The 12575-nt window shown below is 35.8% G+C and overlaps 1 protein-coding gene across 3 annotated transcripts in view; it reads right to left on the bottom strand.

The window, feature by feature from the left end:
• Nucleotides 1-12575, bottom strand: part of TBCD (tubulin folding cofactor D) — a 131877-nt gene that overhangs the window by 104779 nt on the left and 14523 nt on the right. For all 3 annotated transcript variants that reach the window (XM_052809088.1, XM_052809091.1, XM_052809090.1), the window contains exons 9-13: nucleotides 7376-7421; nucleotides 4484-4616; nucleotides 3170-3312; nucleotides 2291-2351; nucleotides 1711-1785 (exon numbers count right to left, since the gene is read on the bottom strand). In XM_052809088.1, the coding sequence (XP_052665048.1) occupies nucleotides 1711-1785; nucleotides 2291-2351; nucleotides 3170-3312; nucleotides 4484-4616; nucleotides 7376-7421 (458 nt within the window). The remainder of the gene's footprint in view (nucleotides 1-1710; nucleotides 1786-2290; nucleotides 2352-3169; nucleotides 3313-4483; nucleotides 4617-7375; nucleotides 7422-12575) is intronic.

Below are 12575 nucleotides of genomic sequence, written 5' to 3'. Positions count from 1 at the left end.
TTAAGCTTATATAACATTTTCTTTTCTGTCACCTTTAGTTTTCACTACATTAGCTAACTTTAAATCATCAATTGATTTCCTCACACATTGTACACCTTTTATCCAGAATCCTTTATAAGTATGTTGAACAGCACAGGGCTCATACAGACCCTTGCGGGACTGTGCTGATTACCTCACTGCATTATGAAAAATGATCACTTATTTATTGCCTGTCTCTTGTCTTTTAATCTATCTACATATAAGAAATCTTATCCCAAGAGATATAACTTAAAGTGCCTCTGATGAGCAACTGACTTATTTTTGTTTTGGGCACTAGATATTTAGTGCAAAGCATACAGAAGAGATTCCCTTTGTCCTTGTCTACATTTGTTCCCAGGTGTTTCTGAAGAAAGCAGGTCACTCAATTACTAGTTGGATTACTCACCCCTATGACTTGAAAAACAAGGAAAGAAAACACAGTGAGTACAGGTCTTTGAAGCTCCAGGGATAATTGAGATCAGCAGCACCCCTTAAATTAATCACAGTAATGCAGTGGAAGTATCAGCTAAGTAGATACTTTCCTTGCAAGTTTTTAAGACATTATACCTCCTTTTTTTAATGTGTTATCTTTTGAGCTGGTACTTTTAATTTGTACTCACAACCAATATGAGATTTTTTAAAACTGAGTACATCTGAGCGACAAACTGAACATTACCAATATTTTTTGCCAATAAAAAAATTTTTTGTTATTAGCATAGTCTAAAACACTAGTTTAGATCTTAAAGCTCAAGTACTCAATGTAGACCTGATGAGCAATTTGATATTAAAAAAAGCATGATACTTGTTTAATAATTCAGTCCTTTACACGCTCTACATGGATGCAGAAACAAGACATCCAACAACAAAGCGCATCAAAAGAACATCCTAGCAGCTATATGTGATCAAAATGAAGTTTCAGCTAGCCCAAAAGCCTCCCTCTGACACAGCCAACAGTACATGCCTTAGGTATAGTATAAGAACAAGCATAGCGCAACAATCTCCAAAACACTTCCAAACTCTGGCATATTGTGAACAAGTCTGCAGAAACGAAAAACGTTTTTTGTTCAGGCATATACTCTTAGCATACACAACATCCTGCGGCAACAAGTTTTTACAGTTTAACTATGTGCTCTGTGAATAACCACCACCTTTCCTTTACTCCAAACCTGCTACCTGCTACTTTAGTTTGCTTCTAATAACAAAAAATCTAGAGGGCAATGATTTCCATGCCATTCATGATTTCATAAACCTCTATTATACCCCATTTATTCCTCACTCTTCCTAGACATTTTAGCCTCCCCTCACGTAGAGATCGCTTCTTATTTCTGGTGATCCTCAGAGCCCTTTTGAATATAATTACCAGTTCTACTATGTTTCTGAAGATGCACACAACACTCAAGACAGGAGCACACCAGGAATTTTTAAAGCAGCAAGTTAATGAGCATTTTTAATTTTTATTTCTCTGAAGTTCAACTTCAGTCCTACATTATTTTGGAATGGGGTCAAGATGAAGGATTATTAGTAATTTCTTTATTGAACACCCTTAGCATGTCCGTGCCTTAGGTTTTGAAATCTGGGAGAAGGGGGCAACAAAATTTACAGATTTTTAGATCTCTCTTCCTAACTGTTGTCCTCGTGTTTCATAAGCAGACATGTTTCAGATGCATGTGAAGTGCAAAATAAAATTTTTACCTAAAACAGTCCAGTAGAGACCCAATCACATCATCTGCTAATTCTTTTGGAAGTCTTCCAGTTATTCTACCAATTCTACAGAAGTTAAAAGAAAAAAAAAAGCATACAGTGATTCATTAGTACTGCATTTGATGAATAAGTCCTATAAAAAATTTAGTTACTGGAAACTTAAAATAAGATGACTGACTTCAAGATGACAATGCACTACCCTAACACCATTACCCTAAAACAACAATCTCAAACTCGAAGCAAAAGCTGCACAGTAGCGAACTTAACACAGAAATACATTTTTTAGAGTGGAAGAGAAAAAAACATTTTGAAGAAATGCTACTTTACACCCTTCAAATCAAGTCTTATCCAGAATGTTTATTTCCAAACCTATCTAAAACTTTCCTGAAGAGCAGCCTAATTTCATATCAGAAAAACATACAAACATGGCTTTATACCATGAGCTGTGCTAAAGCCATTTGAAGTAACTGTGAATACTGACAGTACACACAAATTATCAATCATGGACTACATCAGACTGTATTTCTATGTTGTTTACTTTAGTTTATTAGAGTAACCATAAGAAACCTACCCTTTTGCTGCAGACCACCTGACAATAGTGTCTTTGTCTTTCAGTCCAACCAACAATTGCTCTGCAGATAATTTTATTTAAACAAAACAGATTATTCTCATTTAACAACAGAAAGATTTCTTAAAATGTTCAAAATTCATTTTCCTCTTAACATAACTGCCTCTTAGTTTAAATAAAAATATTTGTATCTAGATTTCTTCTATTTGTCACACAAGTACGACTTGAAATCAAAAAACCAAGAAAGATGTCAAAATTGTTTTCTAATAGAGAAAATTTGGTTTGAAATTTTAAGTACTGTGGAAGATTCAAAATGGTGGTCATGGTGCTTTTTCCAGTGGTTCATTAGATTATTCATAAAAGTCTCCTGATGCAATTTTTGCCTATTTATATACAGCATATCCACCAGCAAGCTAGCAGAGGACCTGCTGTATGACTGCATACTAATAAAAAAAAAAAAAAAGCTGTTCCTTTGATATTACCACAGCTTAAAAATTTAAACCGTAATTCTTTAGCTTTCATGTACCACAATTTTTTGTTTTTCATTATGGATTTTAATTCATCCTTCCATCTGTGAAAGGTTCACGATATCTCTTTCATATTACTGGATAAAATTGGTAAAACATATTTCAATAACTCCATCCCCCAACCCAGCAACAAATGCTACATTATTGAGTTTCTGCTTGAGATGCTGAAATCCAAATCATTTGACAAAACTATAGTATATTTTAATCAGTTGCATAGACTGAAATTTATACAGTCTTTCCAATTGTTCAAATTAGCACAGATACCCACATGACTGTCTTAGCCCTAAGCAGGTTGTTTTCCAATAAACGTTTAATTTGCAGGCATTACAATAATTCCTGTCCAGTTTTAACACACCTACAACATTTTCAATCTCTCCTGGAATATCATATTCCTCTTCTTCATCAGCTTCATTAGCAGCAACTGTTATCATTTGATTCTGCACAACTGAACTCTGAGCTTGCAGATTGGCAGCCAGAGATCGACAGCCACGCTGGTATCTGCACAAGAAACAGACATAGGTAATTTATTTTTCTGATTTAAATTCCAACTGAAATAGGTACATACTGTCATAAAGCCTGCTTGTCAAGTTACTACACCTCCCAGTGTACAGCTCTCCAGTTATTTAGGGGTTGCTTTAAAGGAAAGGGAAAAGTATCCCATTCTCCTTCCTCCTGACCCAGTTGTCTCTTTTCCAAGGTGAGAAGAGCTAGACTATTTAAATGGTTCCTTTTCATTATCTCTCCCTTTCCTGTTTCAGTATAACCTACTTTCCACTGCTGACAATAAAGAAAGGCAAAATTCCCATGCTCTAAAAACCTCTCCAAAAAAAAAAAAAATTAATAAAATCAACTTATTAAAAATTGTTTTTTAAATGTTAAAGCTAGCTTAGTACTTTCTGCCCAAGCTGTACTCAGATATTTAGCCCGTGGTGTAGATACATTCTTACAAAAGATATACTTTACATGCTAAACTGACTTTTGCCATTGGGCAAGGTACACTCTCCATCTAAAAAGAATTTTCTATGCCTAAGGACGTTCTCAAAAGTTGGTAAAAGAAATACAATAAAAATAGTCACCAAGGGAGCCTGCAATTTTAAAATATCAGTGCGAGAAATCTAAAAAAGAGTTTGCCCTCTGGCAATAAGTAAAACCAGACACCAAAACCTGACTAATATGCAAAACGAAAGTGGGATTGCAAACTACTTTTCCCCTGTGAACTTTCTATCGAATCAGGGTAGACCTATGTAATGGAAAAAGTTATGTTCACTCTTACAAAATTGTACTAAATCAACTTCAGTAACAAAGGTTACTGTCTTCCCATCTTTACCAAGTTATGCATTATATAGGGACAGGCTTCTGCTTGTGTAATGTGCAACATGAAAAGTCAGAAGACTTGCCTTGTCACAGCACTATAGTTTACTATACGAAAATTGAAAAAAAATACAGGAAACTAAATACAGTGGAAGAAATTTACTTTTTCCAAATAGTGCAAATGAAGAATGTATTCATTCCCAAATAACACAGGGATTTCTTTCTTTCTCTTTTAGGGGAGGGGAGGTCAGGAGGGCAGAAGGCCAGTAGTCAAATGTATGGATTTAGGTATTTTTAAGGTTTTTGGAGTGCTTTTGGATTTATTTGTTTTTTTAAACTCTTTCAGCTTTAAACTAACCTCCATTTTGCTACCTTCGGTTTCACAAATGTCAGTCCAAGTCGTTGAACAAGTTTCATCCCTAGCTTGCGAAGAACCATCTGATTACTTTCTGACAGCTTGCAATTATCAAGACACTCAAGTACAGTAGCAGCTGTAAAAGAAAATAAACATTCTAGAAAAATTGGTTTTAAAAAAATCTCAGTAAGAAAATTTTGTAAAGTTTTGAAAGTTCTTTAGAAGATTTAGATTTTCAAGGTATTACTGAAATGCAAATGCCTTATTACCTACTTTGTAGTAGCTTTGACACTGGTCAAATAGTGGTAATATCCTCTACCTACCAAACAGGAAGGATTGCTTTAAGGATTACTTTTGACTATGAAAATTATAATGATTCTAGATTCTGAGAGTATTTATGCCTCTAATTCTCACTGGAAGTAACACATTCAATATCTTTTGGGGTCTAAGAATTTTCAGTAGTCTAACAGAACCAAGAGTCAGAAAATCTAATTCATTTACTCTGCAGCCAGTTTCTGCATACTAAGAAAGCATTCCCTTTCCTCATTTATTATTTTCAGGCAGCACCGACTTAATTCCTCTGGCACAGAAATTTTTATGACGATGAATGTCTATAAACATTTAGACATGAGAAATACTGTGTATGTGTAAACAATCAGCAACAAAACCTTTCATTTGGGCACATCAAAGGTAACAAAGTTATTTGTCCAGCAAAGTAAAAAAACATAGACAAAAGGAGAATCTTAGATTAAGGAGTATAAAGTTCCAGGATTTAAAATTTTCACAAGGAACACATTCCTGTTACAAAAAAACCAGTCCTTTTGCATCTTCAGCCTGAAACAATTAATGATTGTTTTGAAGGCTGATCATTAGTTAATAGAAACTAACAACTTGGGCTCTGAAGGACCTAGCATTCTTGCTATAAGCACTGCAAATATGGAACCACACTGGCAAAATACTCTGCAACCTCTTACTCCAGTCTCATATCAGGGGTTTCAAAATACTAAGAGATCAAAAATATAACAATTGTTTCAAAGTCTGAGAAATTGTAGGATGTGACTTAAAAATCTCAGTTTTTAAAAAGGCTTATGATTTATCCGGACATACTAAAATATTAATAATACATGCAGACAAAAAGGTAAAGCCAGTAATGACTATTACTTCGATACCTTCCAGCAACCTGGATTTTTTTCCAGTTGTAAAAGCTAGAGAGACTAATGGTGTAGGAGGAAGAGACTGCAGAAACATCAATATTCACAGATAGAAAAAAAATTAAGAATACACAAATATAAACCTCCTCCAAGTCCTGCCAACCTGTGAATCACTAACATATCTACAGACCCATGCAAATGGCTTCAGGACTAGTGCTTATTTTTAAATCAAGTTCTGTGTTGCAAAAGATTTCGAACAGTATCTTCCTTTGACATTTGTCTATTTTTTTTTTTCTATTTGATCCTCAGATCTGCTATAACCTGTGATAATTAAATAGCTTTGATATTTTTTGTCTCTCACATTTTCTTATCCCCAACAGTTTCTGTCTGAATATTTGCTTCTTAGTTGTGAGCATTCTATCTTTTCTATGGTAAATTTATTCATTGGTATGCCCCTGATGTTTCTCTTATTACCAGACTCATAACTACTTAATAGTCTTTCTGTATGCCATAGGCGAAAACATTTAATTTTACCAGCAGGGTTAATGTTGTGAGCCAAGTATCTTCTTTTCATATCGATTATGACCATTGTGTTGTACAGTTGCATCTTTTAAATTACATAATTTTGTGTTGTGCCATATTCTATCTAGCCTGTTTATTATTCTGCTTATCTGGCAGTCTTACTACTCTTTAAGCTTCCACAGTGCTGTCTGCTATTTCTATGCAATGACATTCCTCAGTATTTTCTGTTTGTTCCTGACCAGCTGTATAGCACATATGTCATTCTATTCTGTTTGTCTTCACTATCTTATCTCCATCTTTACCCATATCTCAGGCATTTTGTAAGGAAGTGTCTGTATCTCCGACATAGTAACTGGGACAATGAAACTGTTTCCAGCACTAGATCTACGAAGTTTCTTCTTGGAAGTCAAAATAATTCTATTAAGTGAAATCATAAGCATTCTAAAGTGAGTTTACATCATTGCTTGATTCCCATGAATAGCACAAGCCACATTTCTGGTACTTTGATAAGCTCCACAAAACTGACAAGTCTTTTGTAGTGTTTTGTAATTAGCCATCATCTTTCCCTACCTCTCTTTACTGCTATCAATAAAAAACAAGCTAGTATTTTGCAGTCAGTTCTGACCATATTCCACAATTCACCAGGAGATGAATATAATTCCAACATGCAGCTACACTGTTCAGAAACTTCTGTGCTCTCCTTTTGGGTACCTGTCTATCCCTAATTGCATCCATTATAATCTCTTTTCACTAAAACCTTTTTCTCATTTCAACAGTATCACTACATGATTCCAGCTGGGTCCTGTACACAGCAGGTTCTTTAAACTTGGGTTTTCCAAAATCCTGTGCTTATGTTAAAACTTGAAGATTTTCTGTAAAATTTTCAGCAGTAATATGAATACCAGTTTATGTTCTAATGAAGTTTTTAAAATATTTTCCACATCTTATAGTTTATATGTTCTGTGTTCAGCTCCTGTATTATAGCAATGGCCAATGTGATCACCTGCCAAATCCTTTGATGAGCTGTTCCAACATAACATTCCCCAGTGGTGTCTCTTCCTCCCTCACTGTCATCTCTTCTTTTTCTCCCCTCATTTTGCATGCTTTATAACTTCCCTGTTGATTTCACTCGTTACAGCATCACTTGTTATCAGTTTAATCTTTTTTTACTTTTTTTATTGGAATGGCTTTAAAAACAGAAATCAGGTTATTACAAACTTACCATACGGTAAACAATCTTCTCTTTTGCCATGTTTAAATAACTGTGCCTACAATTAAAACAGGGAAAACAGACATGAGAATATAGAGATTCTAAACCACAATATATCAAGCATGTAGTTCTAAAATACTTTTTAATGTTCTTGCAATAATCTGTAGTGTTTACTAATTTAAATAGCATAAAAGGAAAAGAGTCTCAGGGTACATTTGTACTTCTTTGTAAGTCAATGCAAGTCAAGGATACTGTAGCCCAGCCCTCCCCTCCCACCCATACAGTCATGCAGGCAGCCAACTCAGGGAGCCCAGTTGGCCAAAAAACACTCAAGAGAAAATGGAGGAGAAAAAAAAAAAAGGGGGGGGGGGTGGATAAAAGACACTAGTTTTCAGCCAGCTCAGCTCTCTGAACCATCCAGCTCAGTGCTTGGTCACACAAGCTCAATGCAGGTGCAACCAGAGCACCTGTTATCTCAAACAGCTCATGTTGCTTTGAACCTCTAAAAAGTGAAGCAGAATTGTAGAACATGAATACGGGCAGAAGAACTAGGGGAACTCTATATCCTGTTTGGGACTTCTTGGCACTGAACGTCTCCAAACTGCACAAGCCTAGCTCATGATTTAGACGACCCAGGACACAGTACACATCAACACTTTGGTCACTGCTAAGAAGCAGGACAGATGGACACATGTGAGCGAGCTTAGTTATTAGTAGCAACCACACACTGACAGCCAGGACACAGTACAGGCTACACTGCTGAGTATTTTACCCTGTTTCTCCAACAGCTTTTGAGATCTCCATGTTAAAACTAAACATAACCAGCTACAGAAACCTCTTGACTGCAAGCCTGCTACAAATATACCTCCAACAGGCAAACCTTAATTCTTGTGCCAAGGGATTTAAAGAAGCAAAGAGCTTCCAAAATAATTTTATATACAATTAAATATCCCACTAAGATTAAGCCCCAGCACTAGAGTGAGACGAATGGACTATTAACACCTGACAAAAACATGTTACACATTTAAAGTTTCCTCAGTTCACTTAGTATGCATCAAAACTACTGTGTTCAGTCACTTATTTTTCCTTGCTTTGCCATTCACCAGAAGAAAAATGTTCCTCAATAAATATGCCTAGGAGTTAAACAAGAACAGACTTACCTTAAAAATATGTACTTTCTCACACATACCAAACACACACATGCCTCCCGTACTGCAGGTGTGGTTAAGAGCAACAAGGCAATAAAAACACCTTTAGGCTATGTACCCATTCTATTTTGTTTTGTTACTAAATTGCATTTTAGGATCCTAAATTAGCACTTCTGATCAGCTCTACTACAAGCTATATAGGGGAATTTGATAATGTATGTTGAATTATTTAAGATTTTTAATGCTTTCATGAGTAACTAGGCAATTATAAGGCATCCTTTAAAAACTACATTTACAAAGCAGTAATGATACAGAACTACTTCAGGCCCAGAACAGCTAACAGAAATAACTACCAACACAAATGGTATAAATGCAGCATAATTTTTATCAATATCAGTATAAAAAAAAAAAAAATTCCCCACTAACATACAAAACTCTGCTTGTATTAGAAAGCCTAAAGATGACAGAAAATCTGCAAATCTTTGGCATAATAAAAAAATCCAGAGTGCCTCTAAAATTTTCCTACCTCTTTGCTGAAACATGCAGAAGCTCATCATCTCTTCATCATTTTGTTCCTGTGTTCTGCTTTAAAAACCTATCAGATGGTTTCTTCACAAGATTAGCAAGTTTGTAGCGGATGCTAGGAGATACTGCAGCATTTCTGCAGTATCTTATCTTCACAATTACTTCTCCTTTCTGTATAATAGCCCAGTTAAGAGCAAATACTGTTTTTAAGGCACACACAGGCTGCCTCCAAATTATTAGGATTATATTCAAGCATATTCAAACACAGTATAAGTCCTGGAGTGGTGATAATGTAGAGAAACAGCTTTTTAATATAGCCTTGGGAATGCTCTGGGACAAAAACCATTTGGATGCCTACATTAACACTTCTCAGCATGCTGTCTAGGAGCTTCTGCAAAGATGGAATAGAATCCTCAAAACATTTACACATTTTCAGTTTTAGATATTTCCTAAATTCTGGCACCTTTCTACAAGTTTCTCCATGAGTTTTCACATCCTTAAGGCCAACTTTGAATTCAGTGCTGACTCCTCAGGAACAACATAACTGGAACGTACCACCTCTAAGCAAGATGTGGGAAGAAATTAACCAACACACAAACAGGAAATGAGAAAACTCTTCAAATATTGTACAAGAAATATTTTTAATGCTTTTCTAAAAAAATTAAGAAAACAGCCTCACACACCTATGAATCAATTTAGAGCAGTGAACCTGACACATTCCATTTCACAACCATTTCTATTATTTTCTGAAGAAAAAAGTGAAACACATTGTTTCCCAACCACAGTTTTGCTACATACTTAAATAACGAACTGTTTTCATTTCTAATATTCAACACAGAACATGTATTCTCAAACAAAACACTGCAAGGATTTATAATATACTTTCAGATGTTAAAATTATGATAGCAACTGCTGTAAATTAACTGAGATATGGATTAAGGGATTTTATTTTGCCAATACAAGTTTCTAGGGGAAGTAAAACTGAACCAAAGAACACCACAGCTACTGTGTTTAAATTAATAACTAAACTGTAAAAAAAAATAGGCCTTAATATTTACATGATTTTTGATCAATAAAATATGTTACCTACTGATTTTGGAATAAACACAGCTGAAAATGCCAAATGTCTGAAAGGAAAGAAAGTTCTGTTTGCACCCACTAATGCACATTGCAGGTCACATACAACCTTCTACCAGTTTACTAGTGTTTCAGTAAACGATACATCAGGTATTTCTCTGTATCAGCGAGAAGTTTAACAGCCATTTTAAAAACAATTTTTATAGAAGTAAATAGGTAACAGCCAAACTGTTAAGAACTACTCTTCAGATATTCAACAGAGCAGGAAATCCAGTGTCTAGGGTTTTTTTTTTCTGATTGCAGAAATGTCAGGAAAAGAAGTTTTCATTACTACTTTATGAGTCAAAGCATGTGAAAGCATTCACAAGCCCAAATTTCCCAACTTTTTAAGCTTAGTAGATATATTTTCCAGAGGAAATAAAAGAGCACTTTAACTGATGTTGGCCTTTGGGGGGGGGGGGGGGCACGGGGGGAGCGGTGTATGTATTTTCTTCCAGCATATGCTACAGTCATGTGTGTAAGGTTAAGTTACTGTCTCGGAAAAATCCTGTAAACCTAGAGCTTACAGAGGTTATACTAAAAAGAAAAGTACATGATGCATGAACAGAAAACATAAAAAAAAAAAAACCTAGAAAAAAGGACAAATCAGCATTACAGTATTCAGCTTAAACTTCCTGCCTTGAAGGAAGAAAAACATCCAAGGCACACCATTTCAAAAAATCTGATACAAACAAAATAATTAATAAGCTTGGTTTGCCACCTGCATAGATATTTTAGTGTCAGCAACTAACAATACTGAAAGTAAGGAGCCTGTCTATTGGAGTATCCAGGCAATCAAAGTTACGCCATGGTCTCTTCAATTTAATGAGGACATACAGCATACACCAACTTACCCAACCTGTTGAACTGTTGAAAAGTATGTGACTCCCTCTCCTATAAATAATTAAGCCACCTACAAATTAGAGAAAATCAGTGGTGTGCAAGCAATGATGACTGTCAAGTCTGGTTTTGCTTTAGAAATAGCATGGTGCAAGGAAAACAAAGCCTAGTTTCTTAGTAATCACAGAAGAAACACACCACACCTTCCAATTGTCTGCATAACCCACTTTAGGCCCGACCTTCATGAGATATATCAATCAGGATCATCTCCAGGACATGTTCCCCAAGCTATACAAATCACCATTAAGGGTGGCCTGACTGTTTGGTAGCAAGTGTATCTTCCTGCCGAGCAGGAGACACAAGTCTAAATCTACCCTCTGGTCGTAACCAACCAAGTCAAGGATTGGGACGATACTTTCAGCCTCTATGGGAAGAGAAGTAAATGGTATCTTTCATTACTCTGGAGCACCCCCTAGTAGTCAAACAACATCCAGGTCTAGGGAAAGCTATCAGCCATCCCTGCCTCCAGGCCAGATGTGAGGAGGTAAACAAGGTGGGGGAGGGCACGCCGCCAGAATAAGAAGTTCACTTGAAAGTAGAGAAATGGTAAAATAGATTAGTTAAAGCCCTTGTTCTTGCTATGTCCTCAACATAAATAGTACACCTACTGTAGGTCACACGTATTTGTCGGGGTATTGATCATCAACACTGTACTTAAACTGACAAACTTCAATACGGAGTCCAGTTAAATGGGTGGCAAAAGGAGTTCAGTTTTCATAAGATCTTAGTTATTTATCAGTTGAAAGCCTGAAAAGTTTACACTAACACATGGAGAGCTAACAGAATAGTTCCTTTCCATCTTAACAAGACTACCCAAACCCATAGATTTGAAATACTTGGGAGGAAAAAAAAAAAATTAGCAGCTTGAGACAGCACTATACTCGAAGAGGAAAAAGAAACAGACTTACGATAACAGAACTTCTGAACCTTGAACTAACTGCAATACTTCTGGTGAGAAGGAAGAAAACTCAGAACTATCAGGCAAGGCCACATCAGAATACTCTGTGCCACTCAGAAAGAGAGGAGATACAGTATTACCAGGAAGGGGTCAGTGCCTTTGGTATCTACAGACATTAAGAATTTTTTTCTTCTCCTTACATCCACACTGCTTTTTGTATACTTTTATCACCAAACCACTAAGCAACAACACATTTTTTAAAAAATAATGCCAACAGACAATCCTAGCATCACTAATTCTTTGAGAATGCCAAAAATATAGAGACTTGGGAAACATTCTATTTGGAAATATTCTGTTTTTGTGCCTCTGGGTCTGAAAGAATAGAGTTAGAGAGTTCTTTCTTCCCTGGAGCAAAATTTACATAAGCATGTAGCTATTGCTAAATAACTTTTGCATTAGAGACAGCTCAGGGAAATGCCCTGTTCTTAAGACTCTTGAGTTTCATCAGATCACTGTGTAGGGCGTTTTATTTTTTTTAATTATTACTCACACTTGTATACTGAATCACTTATAAAACAAATAAGGTTTAATAAGTTTCAATGCCCAAGGCTACCTCAACATGATG

The sequence above is a fragment of the Harpia harpyja genome, chromosome 14 (genome assembly GCF_026419915.1).
Source record: "Harpia harpyja isolate bHarHar1 chromosome 14, bHarHar1 primary haplotype, whole genome shotgun sequence".
NCBI lineage: Eukaryota > Metazoa > Chordata > Aves > Accipitriformes > Accipitridae > Harpia > Harpia harpyja.
The sequence above is the reverse complement of the archived record's forward strand: the minus strand, read 5'-3'. Positions and strand labels throughout refer to the sequence as shown.